Source organism: Tenrec ecaudatus, chromosome 9 (assembly GCF_050624435.1).
Source record: "Tenrec ecaudatus isolate mTenEca1 chromosome 9, mTenEca1.hap1, whole genome shotgun sequence".
Classification (NCBI taxonomy): Eukaryota; Metazoa; Chordata; class Mammalia; order Afrosoricida; family Tenrecidae; genus Tenrec; species Tenrec ecaudatus.
The window spans coordinates 121300620-121318863 of NC_134538.1; the positions used below are offsets into that span (position 1 = coordinate 121300620).

The 18244-nt window shown below is 39.3% G+C and overlaps 1 protein-coding gene across 5 annotated transcripts in view; it reads right to left on the bottom strand.

The window, feature by feature from the left end:
* The window catches only part of PHTF2 (putative homeodomain transcription factor 2), a 142456-nt gene that overhangs the window by 44741 nt on the left and 79471 nt on the right, over window positions 1-18244 (bottom strand). For 4 of the 5 annotated variants that reach the window (XM_075558489.1, XM_075558490.1, XM_075558487.1 and 1 more), the window contains 2 exons: window positions 8455-8620; window positions 7347-7511 (listed from right to left, as the gene is read on the bottom strand). In XM_075558489.1, the coding sequence (XP_075414604.1) occupies window positions 7347-7511; window positions 8455-8620 (331 nt within the window). The remainder of the gene's footprint in view (window positions 1-7346; window positions 7512-8454; window positions 8621-18244) is intronic. The other variant, XM_075558488.1, reaches the window with a different exon arrangement.

The following is an 18244-nucleotide window of genomic DNA, read 5'->3' on the forward strand; positions in this document are numbered from 1 at the left end:
ACACCGCAGCCCTGAGTGTTTCTCACTGGCATTACAACTTGTTAGCTTCCTTAGCAAGCCCTCTCGTCACGGATTTCATGAATTCTGAGTAGGCACTACATGGATAAGAAAACCCAGCGATGTAAACTAGAGAACAATAATGAAGACAATGCAGTTGCTATGAGTCAGAACTGACTCAACAGCAGTGGGATTGGGCATTATGCTTGACATTCAAAAAGTGGTTCTCTGTTAAAGCTACTCTGGGGAAGAAATGGCCTTTAGACATAGATGCATTATAATTACTTTCCTTTGAGAGATAATGAAGATTTTAGTCTTTTTTGAAGTATGCAAATAACTGTGCAATCTACACTATAAATATGTCACAAAACTGGATGTATTTCTTACCTGAAACTTCAAACAAAAGTTAACACAACAAGCTCACCAATAAAGAGATACAAAAAATATATAATAATACAAATCTACTATATCAAATATGAAGACAACTGTGTTTTGATGTTTAAAAAAATTCTGTATTGCCATTATTTGTTGGTACTCTCTAAAATACTGAGACATACAGACAGATTGAAGGACATCCCTTCAGTAATAACAGACACTAGGGAGTTGCTGGGGAAAGTAAGCAACAGAAGGGATCTTGTTCTAGCACGTGGTGTAGAATTCCTAGTCTTACTCTCACTTCTATAAGGAAGGATGTCCTCTAAGAAAGGAGAGTTTGAAAGGCAAAATGAGGAAAACCTCAGGTATAAGACAGTGACACAGAAGACTGCTTCTTACCGTCACTGTTATCTGGAGCGATGTGTACATATTGCTCACATACTAACAACCTTTTCAAAGATCTTCAGACTGATTACTGTATGTACTTGTGTATAAGCTGAGCTTTTCCAGCACATTTTTAGTGCAGATTTTGTGGTAAAATTAGGTGCCTTGGCTGATATTCGGGCCAGCTGGTACTCAAGTTATATGGTATATTTCCCTGGTACAAGGTCTCTTAAACTTTTTTTACTTGGTACCCCTTTTCATCAAGTGCTGCCAGAAACACCTTAAATTCATTACATGTTTAAATTTGAATTAATTTTTGGTCATTTTATGTTAGAAATCTTTTATATTGCCATATGGGGTCACACCATACAATTTAGAGAAGATTTTCTTTATAATGTCAAATGCTTGAGAGATATGTACCAAATCAGATTCAATGGTACCTATAATCTTTCGAGAATTGGTCCACCTAATGAAATAGGAGGGGGTACCCCAAGAAAACCAGAATTGCACTGGATGGAGCTTTCATAGTATGCATTTCCCCCTCTAGGTGGGCATCAAGCAACTATCTAAATTAGTGCACCCAGTGGCATCACCTGGGAAGGTCCTCTCAGGTCACAGTGGATTTTTTCTTTTCTTTTTTTTCACACCAACAGCCTTACATCATTTATTGTGAAACTTGATGAGGAAGCAAAAAATCAAGGAATAAACCAGATTATTTGCCAATAGAAGTTCAAGTCATCAGATGGGGACAAAATTTGAGCCTGGGAAAATGAAGCCATGCGTGCCACCCTTCAGGGGGCTCCTTACAGCCCCAGCGTGGTTCTTCTCCAATGTCTTCTCTTGGAGTTGTACCTGATTTTATTACCGGTTTTCATTCGAATCCACTGTGGAATGGGCCGATTCTGCTTCTGTTTCTTGGCCAGGAATCTCTTGATCCTGAAAGTCTTATGAGACGACATGGTGAAGTCAGAGCACCACCGCAATCGGGGTGGCAGAGAAATGGAGAGAGAGAGGAGAGGCATGGATTTTTTCTTAAAAGCAGTTTCAATTGAACCTCATTTTTTGTGGTGGCTGATTTAAAGAGAACAGTTTGTGGCTGTGGAATTTTGTTTACTGCTTGGCAAAAATGCCTTAGAAACTGTTGTGATGTTGAACACACACACACAAGAATAGCACTATGGGAAAAACTCAAATGTATGAGTGGTTTTCTTGTTTCAAAACAGGTGAAATGTCAATTGATGATAAACCTTGTTCTGGATGTCTGTTAACTTCCCAAATGGACAAAAATGTCAACTTGCAGTGCATTTGGATTTCATTCCACCAGGTCAGACTGTTCATCAAGCTTTCTATTTAGAGGTTCTGAAAAGATTGCGTAACAATGTGTGACAAAAAAGAACTGATTGTAGCAGATAGGGGGCCGGTTTTGCCACTACCTGCTCACACAGCCACCTGAGTGCGCCAGCTTTTTGCAAAAAACAGCATGCCTCTCTTGCCCCACACATATTATTCACCTGACCTTGCTCCTTGCAGCGTTTTTGTTTCTGTGAATGAAGAGGGACACGAAAGGACATTGATTTGATGACATACAGGGGTGAAAATAAAAACCAAGGGAAGGGCTGTCAGTCATCCAAACAGATGAGTTTGGAAAAATGTCTCCAAGAATGAAATAGCAGATTTCACAAATGTATTAAGTAATGCAATGTATAATGTAATAGAGAGTACTTTGAAGGTGATAAGGTTGTTTTATACACAAAAGTTTAAATACATAGCATTGAAAAAAATTTCGGGGATTTTTTTGGGGGGTAACCCCTCATACAATGAGTTATTCAGTTGTGGCCTCTCAGAGTTTGTTTGTTTGGGGCAGGTGGCGCCTCTAGGTATTTTTTAAGATTTGGGGTATTACTAGCATCTAAATCTTCTCCATTCTTGTCTATGGAAGGTAGGCAACAGAGCATCAACTATTTAAACTAATACATTACAATCAGTAAAAGTACAATTTTAATTCTTGTACCAAAAGTTTCTAGTAGGGCTGTATACCACTTTAACTTGCAGTAGGCAGTGAACTCTATTTCTGTGAAGAATATAGTTACTGAATTGTTAACTTTCATATTACAAATTTCAAACACTGAGGTTAAACAGGCAGGAATTTTAAAGGTAGGTCAATCAAGTATGTGTGTTAACATGAAATGTAATCTGCCTCTAAAACAACAAAACAAAGGCAAACCACAGCTTCGGAGTTGATCCTGACACATAGCGACCCCATCAGTGACAATTTATATAAGTTACTTTCTCAACTAAAAAAAAAAATCTCTTTTGCTTGGCAGTGACAATAGGCAAATGAATTTTTAAAAAGAACATGAAAGAAAACAATGTCTATCTGAAATGGGTTTTAAGCCAAAGTAATATATAATTCAGAATTTTAGTTTTGTTTCAGTAAAAACTACAATTATGCTATTTTAAGATAAAGACTATTTTTAAGCAAATAGCGCTATTATATACTTTCTCTAACTACATTCAATCCCACTTAAGGTATTTTCAAAAGTGCATTATGCTGGTTATTTTGCATATTGCTATAAAAATTTGAGCAAGTGAGCTTACGAAAATATCTTTGGAGGAGAGTACAGTGGCAAAAACAAAAAATGTACCCAAAATGGTAGAGAGGGGGAAGAGGCAGGCCTGGTGGGGAATGATCAAGGGTAAGGTTGCGTAGAGAAGAGGTATAGCTGTAACCCAGCTGGGGACGGAGCATGGTAGTAGGGCAGGAGGAAAGTCAAGGGAGATGGAAGAAAGAGCTAGGAGTCAAAGGACATTTATGGAGGGTTGGCAAAGACATGTACATGCAAATATATATATATATGAGGATGGGGAAATAGATCTATGTGTCTATATTTATAGGTTAAGTATTAAGGGGGCGGAAGGACCTTGGGCCTCTACTCAAGCACTCCCTCAATGCATGAATACTTTCTTTTATTAAATTGGCACTCTATGATGCTCACCCTCCTGACACAACTGCTGAAGCTAAAGCGGGTGAACAAGTAAATGTGGTGAAGAAAGCTGATGGTGCCCAGCTATCAAAAGAGATAGTGTCTGGGGTCTTAAAGGCTTGAAGATCAACAAGCGGCCATCTAACTCAGAAGCAACAAAGTCCACATGGAAGAACACACCAGCCTGTGTGATCACGTGGTCCCGAAGGGATCATTTATCAGGCATCAAAGAACAAAAAATCGTATCATTGGCTACACACTTCCATGATAGGATCGCTGAAGACAAATGGGTGCATAAGCAAATGTGGCGAAGAAAGCTGATGGTGCCCGGCTATCAAAAGAGATAGTGTCTGGGGTCTTAAAGGCTTGAAGGTGAACAAGAGGCCATCTAGCTCAGAAGCAACAAAGCCCACATGGAAGAAGCACACCGGCCCGTGTGATCACAAGGTGCCAAAGGGACCAGGTATAAGGCATCATGCAAAAAAAAAGATATATATATATGTGCATATGTAGATATGTGTGTGTGTGTGTGTGTGTATACCATATTGAATGAAGGGGGAAGTGCAGAGTGGAGACCCAAGGCCCAAGTGTCAATCACTGGAGATCCCCTCATAGAGGCGTTTAGGAGAGGAGATGGGTCAGTCAGGGTGCGAGGTAGTACCGATGAAGAACACAGCTTTCCCCCAGATCCTGGATGCTTCCTCCCCCAACTACCATGATCCGAATTCTACCTTGCAGGGCTGGATAGGACAGAGGTTGTACACTGGTACATAGGAGGGCTAGAGGCACAGGGAATCCAGGGTGGATGATACCTTCAGGACCAAGGGTGTGAGGGACGATGCTGGGAGAGTGGAGGGTGAGTGGGTTGGAAAGGGGGAACTGATTACAAGGATCCACATGTGACCTCCTCCCTGGGAGATGGACGGCAGAGAAGGGGGGGGGGAAGGGAGACTCCGGATAGGGCAAGATATGACAAAATAACAATGTATAAATTACCAAGGGCACATGAGGGAGGGGGGAGTGGGGAGGGAGGGAAAAAAAAAGAGGACCTGATGCAAAGGGCTTAAGTGGAGAGCAAATGCTTTGAGAATGATTGGGGCAGGGAATGTGCGGATGTGCTTTATACAACTGATGTATGTATAGGTATGGATTGTGGTAAGAGTTGTATGAGCCCCTAATAAAATGTAAAAAAAGAAGAGAAAAAAAGAAAATGATCAGGGCAAAGAATGTACAGATGTGCTTTATACAATTGATGTATGTATATGTATGGATTGTGATAAGAGTTGTATGAGCCCCTAATAAAATGTTTTAAAAAAGAATAAACACCATATCAATAATGGCTGCATAACCAAGTATAATCAATGGCACTGAAGTATACATGTAGAAGGTATTTCGTTGTGCATATTTTCCCCACCAGTAAAATCTAACACTAACAATAAATACATGGAAGAAAAAAAATGTTAAATGTATGTTACTTATGCAAAACTATAGATATTCATTGAAACTTAAGTACTAAATTATTAAATATGATTGCTTTTACTTTTTCAGTTGATTCTTCAGGTTCATTTACTAAACTTCATAAGTTCTCTCACAATAATTTCTAATTTTTTCAAATGAGAAATACCCTCTTGTATTAAAAAGAATATTATCTTGAGAATGAAATATACTTAGATAATAGGCAGATTTCTCCAATTTATAAATATAGGATATAAAGAACAATGTTTTTTCAGAGAACATCAAGAGATCATACTCAAAGCGATTTGTGCAGTGATACCTTTTTTTACTCAACCAATTATGTTACTTGAGCTACCTCAATGGAAATATCCAGCTTTTCAGTTCATAATCACCCAAAACAACTTTGTTAAACAAGTTTTGGTTAACCTGTCAGTTAGAGCCTTTCCTGACAAACGTAAATTTTATCTCAATTAAAAACCCACTCTCACTGCTAACTGAGTCAATTCAGACTCATCGTGACCCTAAAGGACCCAGCAGAACTGCCGGGGGTATTTCTGAGACTGTAGTTTCTAATGAAGGTAGAAAGCTTCATCTTTCTTCCATTTTGTCTCAAAAAACACAGCATTTTTGAGATTTCAGGATTCAGTTTAGAAATTCTAAAGTTTACATTTTCTTAAATCTTTTGGAAGTTAATGTTAAAAGCAAGCTTATTCATGTGCTGGCAAACAATCCTAAATGAGACAGTTGAAAACAGTACACTATTAAAAAACATTTAAGTAAGCAGTTTTCATTATTAAAAAGACGAAATCTGGGGTTGTTAGCCACTATTATTATCAATAACTACTATGAGATTGAATCAACTTGATGATCGCAAGTTTGGGTTTTGGTGTGGCTAGTAATAGTCACACGATAGCCAAAGCAAGAATATGGTTAGTCCGGGATCTCATTTAAGTAAAGAAACATGGCAGAGTGTCCAAAGACCCCAGTCCACTAAGTTCGAAATTCTGAATGCTGTGTAATACAAAATAAATTTTAGACAACTAAATAATTTCCGGAAAGGAAAATACATCCACCATGTATAATTGCTCAAAGACCTCAAAAAACATTCAAAAATTGATTTTCCTATAAGAAAATTACCACATCTTGTGGTTCGAAAAGAGCTAATTTTTTAAAAAATGGCAAAAAGTGTGAGTAGTCAAGGCAGAATGAAACACAATATAAAATAATTTTAAAAAATCAAACTTATACACAGGACAAAGAATGAGTGGTTGAAATGGGCAGGGAATCTACTTAATCAATTACTGCCAACTATTTAGATTTTTGAAAACTTATCAAAATACTACAAAAAATTTTCAAGATATAACTGCATAATTGTATAATGCATGATAAACTTTATCATCAGTGCAAAATCACAACTTGATGAAAACACTGTATTAGTAGAGGAATTAACAAGTGACAATATAGTTATTTGCAGTATCCCTTTCCTTAATTTTTAAATTTTGCAACTCTAATTAATTTGTTGTTTTCATCACAGCTTTTTAACTCTTTTCAAATATATTATGGTATGCAAATTACATGCAACTTAGTAATATAATTTTTAAAGATTTGGGTAAATTAAGTATTCAAAATTTTATTTTTAAAGTGTGCTTTAATGTGATTTCCCTATTTGCTAATAAATCTTCATTGCTAGGTACAAACTAAACAAAAAGCCCAGTGTATAAAAGCAGAATTTTTTACTACTATATATACTTTATTCTGTTAATTCAACACTTAATGCTTAATAACTGAGGCAGGTTATTAAGCATATTCTCAGGAGGACAAAATTTTTTCCAATTCACAGAGTAACAAAGACAATTTAAAAATAAATTAATCAGCTAGCAGAAGAAATCACATGCTTCAGAAGCCATAAAAGAAACAAATATCAAATAATTTTAGCTAAAGATACTTTTCTGGTATATCTGTATCCATTCTCATATTTATACATCTCAAAGTAACCTTTATGGGCTCTGTTGTTTTATTATCTAAAATTTATCCGAACAAAATTCATAATGAGGTCAATATTTAAACATGAATATTCATTAACTGAGACTAAAATGCCAGAAGAGGGATACTGCATCTCTGTGCCAAATAAATCCTTGAATGAATACAAACCCTGATAAAAAGAAAGCAGCATGCCAGAGATCTCTGAAGACAGCGCCAACACTGTAAGAGGTGCTTGGACCGTGGCTCTGAACTGCTCCTTCCTGCGTGTTATCTGTGGTACTAGAACCATCTCCTTCCCTATGCACTTCCAAATGGGCTGCTTTTCTTAATTTCCTTCATCAGAAGAGATTAAAAGTGGAAGGTAGCTTTACATTTTTAATAACCAATTTCTCTGTGGTGCATTCAAACATCAACTTGAATGCATAAAAAAACACATCAACTTGAATGCATAACAAACTCAGAGGTACTAGATAAAATTTAATCCACGTATCACAGAACATATTCAAGAACAATTTTTATAAACATTGAAATATTATTTCTTGCTCATACTGATAGGTCAATGGACATTGTAAGGATTGGACTGGGCAAATATTTACATAGCATTTCTTTCCATTTGAGTGCCACTTACCTGTAGATGAAGAAAAACTTAGATCATAGTTATAATCAGCAATATATTTAACACAGTATGATTTTTAAAAAATAAGACAGGCTTCTATGCCAAAACCTCAGCTTTTAAAAACTGAAAGTTATAATCTCTTAGCAAGAATATTCAAAACAAGATCCAAAAATGTTCCAATAGATTCTTACAAAGCTTCACTGTGTTGAGCGGCCAATGAGACTGGCAATAGTCAATCAAAAAGCACTATTAAACAGTATAAAACAGCATTTATTAAATAAAGATTAGTTGAAATTTCTTGTTGGCTATTTTCTCCAATCATCTCAAGAAATCCAAGATTTTAAGTAGATCCAAAAAGTTCATGGAAAAATGGAACTCAAAGATAATGGATTTTCCAATGAACTTTTGAAGCCTGATTTTATCTCCTTTGAAGGAAAACAGGCTACTACAAATAAACTTCAAGGGAGAAAGAAAGAAATAGCAGGGACATGGTCTCAAAATGGTCATGAAACAAACACAAACCAATTCATTTGGTAACTAATTCTGGAGTATAGTCCTTACTCCGAAAGGTCAACTTTAAAAGAACATAAAATGGACAAGAATAGTCTTGGATTCAAATGACAGAAATCTACAAAAAGCTCACTTTCAAACAGACAGTACCTTCTTCTTCTACCCCCTGCACTTAGAGAGGGCTTGGGTGTTCTTGTTGAAACAATTTGGCAATGCACAGTTCCCAGGAGCAGCATCAGCCATATCGGCTCAATCACTTCCGTCAGAGGTATGCTATGTGGACTAGAAGCGGAACAGAATAACACTATTGCTGCAACTGCAAAATGAAAAGAAAATTTGTTTAATTATATATGTATGCTCCTAAATTTTCATTTAAAATGTTACTCCAGGCTGAACAATCTGGAGGAGAAAACAATGGGACCAACAGTTCTGGGGGGGGGGCGGGGCACTGGAGACGGGGAGGTGGTGTTAACAAACCCAGGGACAAGGGAACAACAAGTGATCCAAAACGGTAGTGAGGAGGGTGTGGGAGGCCTGGAAGGGTGTGATCAAGGGTAATGAAACCAAGAGGAATTACTTCAATTACAATTGAAGACTGAGCATGAGAGTGGGACATGAGGAAAGTCAAAGGAAACAGAGGAAAGAAGTAGGAGGCAGAGGGCATTTATAGAGGTCTAAATACAGGCATGGACATATGCAAATATATTTATATATGAGGATGGGGAAATAGATCTACGTGCATATATTTATAGGATTAGTATTAAGGTAGCAGACCGACATTGGGCCTCCACTCAAGTACTCCCTCGATGCAAGAATACTTTCTTCTCTTAAATTGGCATTCTATGATGGTCACCTTCCCTACACAACCACTGAAAACAAAGCCGGTGAATAAGCAAATGTGGTGAAGAAAGCTGATGGTGCCCTGCTATCAAAAGATATAGCATCTGGGGTCTTAAAGGCTTGAAGGTAAACAAACAGCCGTCTAGCTCAGAAGCAGCAAAGCCCACATGGAAAAAGCACACCAGCCTGTGCAACCACGAGGTGTCAAAGGGATCAGGTATCAGGCATCATCAGAACAAAAAAATCTTATCATAGTGAATGGGGGAGGGGGGCAGATGCGGAGTGGAGACCCAAAGCCCATTTGTAGGCCACTGGACACTCCCTTACAGAAGGGTCTTGGGGAGAAAAGTAGCCAGTCAGGGTACAATGTAGCAACAATGAAACATACAACTTTCCTCTAGTTCCTCAATGCTTCTTCCTCCCCCACTACCATGATCCCAATTCTACCTTACAAATCTAGCTAGACCAGAGGATGTACACTGGCACAGATAGGAACTGGAAACACTGGGAATCCAGGGCGGATGATCCCTTCAAGACCAGTGGTGTGAGGGACAATACTGGGAGGATCGAGGGAGGGTGGGTTGGAAAGGAAGAACCAATTACAAGGATCTACATGTGACCTCCTCCCTGGGGGACGGCCAACAGAAGAGTGAGTGAAGGGAGACGTCGGACAGTGCAAGATATGACAAAATAATAATTTATGAATCCTCAAGGGTTCATAAGGGAGCGGGGAGTAGGGAGGGAGGAGTAAAAACGAGGAGCTGATGCCAGGGGCTTAGGTGGAGAGCAAGTGTTTTGAGAATGATAAAGGCAATGAATGTACAATTGTGCTTTATACAACTGATGTATGTATAGGCTATGATAAGAGTTGTATGAGCTTCTAATAAAACGATTAAAAAAAAGAAAATGTTACTCCATGCAAGTTCTGTCACACTGCTTTTGTTTGCCACAGGTAAGCATGCTATTCAGTAATAAGAGTCTTGAAACAAGATAGCATTCAGCATAATCTCCAAAGTAAATACCTAACACTGTAAACACAGTTAGATGCACATGGCTCTAAAGGCACACTTATTTAACCACATTCTCTAGGAAAACAATTAAGCGTCGGGACTGAAGGAGTTTTGGTAACAGCCTTCAGTGCACACAGAGGACACAGCCTTGCTTGCTGAGCGAGGATGCCTTGAGCACTCGCTGATGAAAGTCAGGACTGCAGCCTGCAGCATGAGGGCTCAAAGCAGGGAACACCAAAATCCTCCTCAGGATTTATGGGGGGGAAATAGAAGTGTCAGGGATTTAATTTTGCTTGGATCTATCTATAATCAATGCTCGTGGAAGCAGCAGTCAAGCGATCAAACAATGCACTGCACTGGGTAAATCTGCAGCACAAAACCGCTTTAAAGTATTGAAAAGCAAGGATGTTACTTTGAGGATGGAGGTGTACTTGACCCGAGTTGGCCAGGGTATTTTTAGTAGTCTCATATGCATGTGAAAGTTGGACACTGAAAAAGGGAAGATCAAAGAATTAATGCAACTGAATTTCAGTGCTGGTGAAGAATATAGAAAATACCACGGACTGCTAAAAGAACAAACAGATCTGTCTTCGAAGTACAGTCAGGCTGATCCTCAGAACCAAGAATGGTGAAACTTCATCTCAAGTACTTTCACATGTTGTCAGAAGACATCAGTGCCCAGAGAATGAGATCATACTTGGTAAAGCTATAGGCCAGTGAAGAGGAAGACCCTGAAGATGCAGATTTCCCTTCCTTCCTTCTTCTGGCCCTGCTTCTCTTGGTGGCCACGCCCTTTCTATGGTCTCAAATCTTAAGGCAGCTCTCGTCTTCCATGGGTTTGGTATCACCTCTTACAGTTGGTTCTCACATCTGGTGAGGGTTCAGAAGATATTATGGAAGAAACACTTCTCTTATAGTATGCTCACTTACACTTCTTGATCATGTGATGAAGTCTAACGTATTGACACAGTGGCTGCAACAAGAAACTTAAACAGAACAAATGTGAGGGTAGGACAGGAGGAGCAGAGTTTCCATTCTGTTGTACATAGGGTCACTGTGAGTTGGACCTGACTCCACAGCACCTAACAACATCATACAGTTTCCTCCATTTTTAAGACCTTTTTTGTAAAAGCTACTATGCATTTAGTTTCTGCTACCTGCAATTTAAAAAAGAGTCTTGCATCCTTCTCTGACCCACAGTGTTATGGGGTAAATACTGGAGACACAGTAAGGGAATTGCGCCCGATCTGACCTCACCACACAGGGGTAAACCACTAAGGGAATGCAACAGAGCAGCAAGGGGAGCAAAGCAATGAAATCCCCAGGGAATACCAAAACAACGGACTTTGGGGCCAGGGCATGGCACCCCATCAGACTCGACTGGAAACAACTCCTAAAGGTCAATAAACAGACCTGGAACTATTGATAACAGTTTTCTTTTTTTGTCATTGGTGTTTTTAGCTGTTGATTTTTTGTTTTTGTTGTTTTGTTTTGTTCTGCCTTGTTTTTGTGCTTATTATTGTCTCTGCATGTCTATCTAGATAAGAAAGGTGGTATAAACAATCTGGAGGAGAAAACAATGGGACCGATGATTTGGGGGGTAGGGGGAAGGATACGGGAGGAGAGGTGGGGGAAAGGAAGGGCTGTGTCAACCAACCCAGGAACAAGGGAACAATGAGTGATCTAAAACCGATGGCAAGGAGGACATAAGATGCCTGGCGAAGTTTGTTCAAGGGCCGAGGGAGAATTACTGAAACTTGAATGAAGGCCGAACGTGATTGTGGGACAAGAAGAAAGTAAAAGGAAATAGAGGAAAGAACTAGGAAGCAAAGGACATTTATAGAGGTCTAAATACAGGCATGTGAATAATATGCTTATATATAATGAAAGGGAATACATCTATGTACATATATTTATATGTTAAGTATTAAAGTAGCAGACAGACATTGGGCCTCTACTCAAGTTCGCCTTTGACGCAAGAACACTTTGTTTTAATAACCTGGCATTCTGTGATGTTCACTTACCCAACACGATCGCTAAAGACAAAATGTGTGCATAAGCAAACGTGGTGAAGGAAGCTGATGGTGCCTGACTATCAAAAAACATAGTGTCTGGAGTCTTAAAGACTTGAAGATAAACAAGTGGCCACCTAGCTGAGTAGCAACAAAGCTCACATGGAAGAAGCACAGCAGCCTGTGTGATCATGAGGTGTCGATGGGATCAGGCATCAAAGATCCTTAACAAAAAAATCCTATCAATGTGAATGTGGGGGAGTGCAAAGTGAGGCCCATCTATATACAACTAGACATCCCCTTACAGAAGGGTCACAAGTAAGAGATGAGTCAGTCTCAGTGCAGTATAGCACCGAAGAAACATACAACTTTCCTCTAGTTCCTAAATGCTTCCTCCTCCCCCACTATCATGACCCCAATTCTACCTTAAAAATCCGGCTAGACCAGAGCATGTAGACTGGTACAGGTAAGAGCTGGAAACACCAGGAATCCAGGACAGATAAACCCCTCAGGACCAATAATGAGAGTAGCAATACCAGGAGAATAAGGGTAAGGTGGAGGTGGGGGAGGTTGAATGAGGGAACCAATCACAATGATCTACATATAATACCCTCCCAGTAGGACAGGCAACAGAAAAGTGGGTGAAGGGAGACATGTCAGTGTAAGACATAAAAAAAAAAAATTATACATCATCAAGGGTTCATGAGGGAGGGAAAGGAAGGCAATAAATTAGTTGATACCAAGGGCTCAAGTAGAAGGAAAATGTTTTGAAAATGATAATGGCAACATATGTACAAATGTGCTTGACACAATGGATGTATGTATGGATTGTGATGAGAGCTGTATAAGCCCTCGACAAAATGATTTTTAAAAAAAGAGTGTCTTGTTCGAACATATCAAGATTTAAGCTTAAAACATTACCCAATCTCCTAATATGCTTAAAGAGTATTATGAAAGCAAACCTCAGCTTTATATTTTCCTGAATAATAGGCTCAAAATGTAAAATAATTTTTTTAAAGTCTATTATCTTCATCTCTAGAATTTATTACAAATTCTACAGTTATTCAATCTCAAAGGCTGGGAATTTTGGAAAAGTACAGTAGTTGCTTTTAACATGAATTTCAATGTGGCCTTTATCAAGGTTCTTTATTTTTTTCCCAAGAATATATTGATTCTATTTTTTTAAAATCATTTCACTGGGGGTTCGCACAACTCATCACAATCCATACACTCATCCATTGTGTCAAACACATTTGTACATATGTTTCCATCATGCTTTTCAAAGCATTTTCTTTCTACTTGAGCCCTTGGTATCAGCTCCTCATTTCCCCTCTCCCTCCCTGATGAACCCTTGATAATTTATAAATTATTATTTTTCAAGCTCTTAATTTTTGAAGATTTGGTTTATTATTCTGTACAATAAAATATTCTACCAGTATTTTAGTGCTTAATTGAGATAATACAAGTAAAATGACTTAAAAAGCTCCTTACACATAGTGAATGTGTACTTCACACTGGTAAATAATACCTTTACTTTTAAAACGTGGGTGGTCAAATGCTAGTTTTAGGTACCAAGCAGAGTATCTTAAAGAACTTCAGACTTTTTACAACCAGTGTGTTGACTGTTATGCAGCTGTTTTCTCTAAGCCCTATAACAACCAACCTGCACTATAATGTTAAGACTGATAACCTACACAGTATATTTTTTTATATCGCAACAGGAAATTATTAAACTGTGAAATTCTGCCAAGATTAATCATTTGAAAAAAGAGATGACTTTCTTCCTCTTTCTTTCCTTCCTTCCTTCTTCTGGCCGTGCCTCTCCTGTAATGAAGTCTAATGATCTGGAACAGCACTGCTAAAGATTTCATCTGGAGATTAGACACAACTCAAGTAAGACAGGATGTTGTTTATGGGGTCAATGTGGCTCCAGGGCAAGACTTCACACACTGGCCAAGCAGAACACCAGGGGCAACCACTGGAAAGAAAAAACATCAATAGTTCCATTTTTAGGTTTACTAAGTTTTATGACCTAATGGCAGGTGTTGAGCCCTAGTGTCAGAGCACTTACTCATTGGGTTGCAATCCACAAGGTAAGCAGTTTGAACCCACCAGCTGTTCCAAGGGTGAAAGAAGAGGCTTTCTCCTCTGGAAGATGCACAGACTAGGAAACCTGTAGGAGCAGTTCTACCCTGTCCTATAGGGTCACAATGAATCGGAATTGACTTGATGGCAGCAAGTTTTTTAGTAGGTGTTAGGAATTAAGGATAAAGAGACAAATAAGATATAATCCCTGCCCCTTAACAATCTTTGATTAAGAGGGGAAAAGGTGCATGCTCACACACACAACACACATACACACAAAATTTTTAAAATACTGTGATACATGCTATAATACACATAGGTAACTAATTTGAGAGATTATAAAAGGATACTCTCCTGAAACCCAAATGAAAGCTGAATATGATAGTGGGACAAGAGTACAGTACAAATAAATAGAGGAAGGAACTAGGAGGCAAAGGGCATTTATAGAGCTCTAAATACAGGCATGTACGTATGTAAATATATTTATATACAATGAGGGGGAATAGATCTACGTACATATATTTATGGTTTAGTATGGAAGAAACAAATGAACAGTGAGCCCCTACACAAGTACTCCCTAAGCACAAGAACACTTTGTTCTAAAAATGCATGATCATTGATGATAACGGGTGCACAAGCAAATGTGGTGAAGAAAGCTGATGGTGCCCGGCTATCAAAAGATATAGCATCTGGGGTCTTAAAGGCCTTAAGATAAACAAGCGACCATCTAACTGAGAAACAACAAAGCCTACATGGAAGAAGCACACCAGCCTATGAGATCACGAGGGGTCGAAGGGAACAGGTATCAGGCATCAAAGACAAAAAAGAAAAAAAAAATCAAAGCATTGTGAATGAGGGGGAGTGCAGAGGGGGGACCCAGGGCCCATCTGTGAGCAATTGGACATCTACTTGAAGAAGGGTCACGGGAAGGGTGAGCCAGTCAGGGTGCAGTATAGCAATGATGAAACATACAATTTTCCTGTAGTTCTTGAATGCTTCTTCCCGCCCCCCCCCCCACTATCTTGACCCCAATACTACCTTACAAATGCAGATGGAGATGGAAGGAAGTACACTGGGAAAGACAGAAACTGGAAACACAAGGAATTCAGGACAGATGAACCCCTCAGGACCAGTGGTGAGAGTGGTGATACCAAAAGGGTGGAGGGAAGGTGAGGGAGAAAGGGGAAACAGATTACAAGGATCTACATATAACCTCCTCCCTCGGGGATGGACAGCAGAGAAGTGGGTGAAGGGAGACGTTGGACAATGTAGACATGACAAAAAAATAATGATTTATAAATTATCAAGGGTTTATGGAGGAGGGGGGAATGGGAAGGGAGGGGAAAATTGAGGAGCTGATACCAAGGGCTCAAGTAGAAAGCAAATGTTTCGAGAGTGATGAGGGAAAGAAATGTACAAAAGTGCTGACACCAGTGGATGTATGTGTAGATTGTGTTAAGAGTTGTACAAGCTCCCAATAAAAAGATTTAATTATTTTTTTAAAAAGAAAAAAAAAAGGATACTCAAAAAAGGTGATCTCGAAATCTGGCATGGGGTGGGGGACCCAGCATTACTTAACTAAGTAAAGAGAAAACAGCTATGCAGAGAAAGTGAACTGCATGTCCAAAGGCCTACAAGCGAAAAGAGGACAGACTGCTCAAAAACCAGTCAAGAGCTAGTTTTGCTCAGCTAAGATGGAGAGCAGAGGGAGAAAGTTTTCTATTCCATGATTGAAAAGCTGGCCTATTATCTTGAAGACAATGATAAATACTGAAGAAATGTAAACCTTAAGATATTGTTTGGATTTGTAATTTAAAAGGAGCCCTGGTGGTGTAGTGGGTTGTGGGTGGGAATCTCAAGTCCAGCAAAAGAAGAGTGTGAGAAGTGGAGCACATCATTTGCATTCTGAGATAGCAGTGCAATGAACCTCCTTGATCCAGGAGTCCCCGAACCAGAGCATGAGACAAAGCAGCCCTCCCCACCAACGGGACACTGTGCTGTGTGCAAGAAAAGTGAAGCACTTTGGGGCGGGAGGCTGACTTGCGTGGTGGACACTCTGGACACTTCATGAAGGGAGCTGGGTTTGCTGAGTGCCTTTGGGTTGAGACCTATAGGGAAGTGACGTGCACTTTGGGCATTTATTGGCAGCCCTAAAAGAGCTTTATATATTGCTTGAACGGAGTACAGGCAAAGCCAAGAGGCTGAAAGCCAGAGAGAGAGACCTGCCTGCAGGCACAGCAGAGAAGAAACTGTCTGGATTGAACTATGTCCTGAGTATTTCTCACCTGAATTGTAACTGGTGAATTTACATAGTAAATGCAAAATCATTGAGTACTGTCTGTGTGGCTAATGCAATTAATTCTGGAGCCTAATTACAGAAGCAGAGTGCTGTGGGAGGGATGGTTGATGTCAGAGTAGGGTTGGAGGGTGGAGCTATATCTGACCTCTGCCTGTGGCAATCAGCCTTGGAAGCCAGAGGTCAAACGGAGCCCCCATGCTGTTTTCCTCAAAACAAAACAAAAAGTAAAATAATATGATTTTGAGCAGGCTAACTCATTTCTCTAAGTTTATTCAAATAATCTTCAGTGTTCATCAGAAGTGTTTACCATAACACCTCATGATGTTCAATTTTGGTTTTTAACCAAACAACACCTCATTTCCATGCCTAATGTAGGGGTGGTGGCTATTTAACCTAGGGAAAGACACTATATGAGTTGCAGACATAGTGTAATTATTTTTTTACACCAGCAAAACGTGAGTTACATTGGGAACTTGTTTGCCTTCAGTAGTTAATAGAAGTTGTTACATGCCATTGAGTCGGTTTCGATGCAAAACAACCCTATGTACATCAGAATGAAACATGTATGGGTCTTGTGGGTCATGTATGGGTCTTGGGTCATCCTCATGATCTGTGATATGTTTGAGCCCATTGCTGCTGCCATGGTATGAATTCATATCCTTGAAGGACTCCTTTTTTGCGAACCCTTTAGAAGCACACCTCATTTCCATGCCTAATGTAGGGGTGGTGGCTATTTAACCTAGGGAAAGACACTATATGAGTTGCAGACATAGTGTAATTATTTTTTTACACCAGCAAAACGTGAGTTACATTGGGAACTTGTTTGCCTTCAGTAGTTAATAGAAGTTGTTACATGCCATTGAGTCGGTTTCGATGCAAAACAACCCTATGTACATCAGAATGAAACATGGATGGGTCTTGTGGGTCATGTATGGGTCTTGGGTCATCCTCATGATCTGTGATATGTTTGAGCCCATTGCTGCTGCCATGGTATGAATTCATATCCTTGAAGGACTCCTTTTTTGCGAACCCTTTAGAAGCATGATGTCCTTCTCAAGGGCCTGGTGATCATATGTCCAAAGTACATGTCAAGAAGTCTGAACAGTCTCACATTTAAGAAGCATCCTGATTGTACTTGTTCTAAGATAAATGTGATCAATCTTCTGGCAGTTGATGGTGTGCTCAATGCAAAAAACTCACTGTTGAGTCAATTCCAACTCAGAGCAACCCTATTGGAGAAGGAAGAACTGCCCCTGTGGGTTTCCAAGATTGTCACTCTTTATAGGAGTAGAAAGCCTCATCTTATTCCCTTAGAGCAGCTGGTGGTTTTGAACTGCTGTCCGTGTGATCAGCATCCCAAAGCATAACCACTACACCACAAGGGCTCCTTTTTATTCTCCATAGAGTTAGTGTGCTATTCTCACTATAATTCAAAGGTATCAATTCTTCCGTCTTCTTGATATATTGTCCTGCTTTCACAGATGAGGTGACTGAAAATACTGTGGCTTGGTTTAGGCACACCTTAATCTTCTAAATAAAATCTTTGCTTACTTGATGGCAGTGAGTTAGAAAACTATTTTGGGGGTTAAAAGAAAAAAGCCCCAAATTTTTAAAAAACAACCAAGGGAATAATAATCCAATGAAAATTACAGTAAGTATACCTAAAAATAAACCTGAGGAGGAAGGGTCATGTA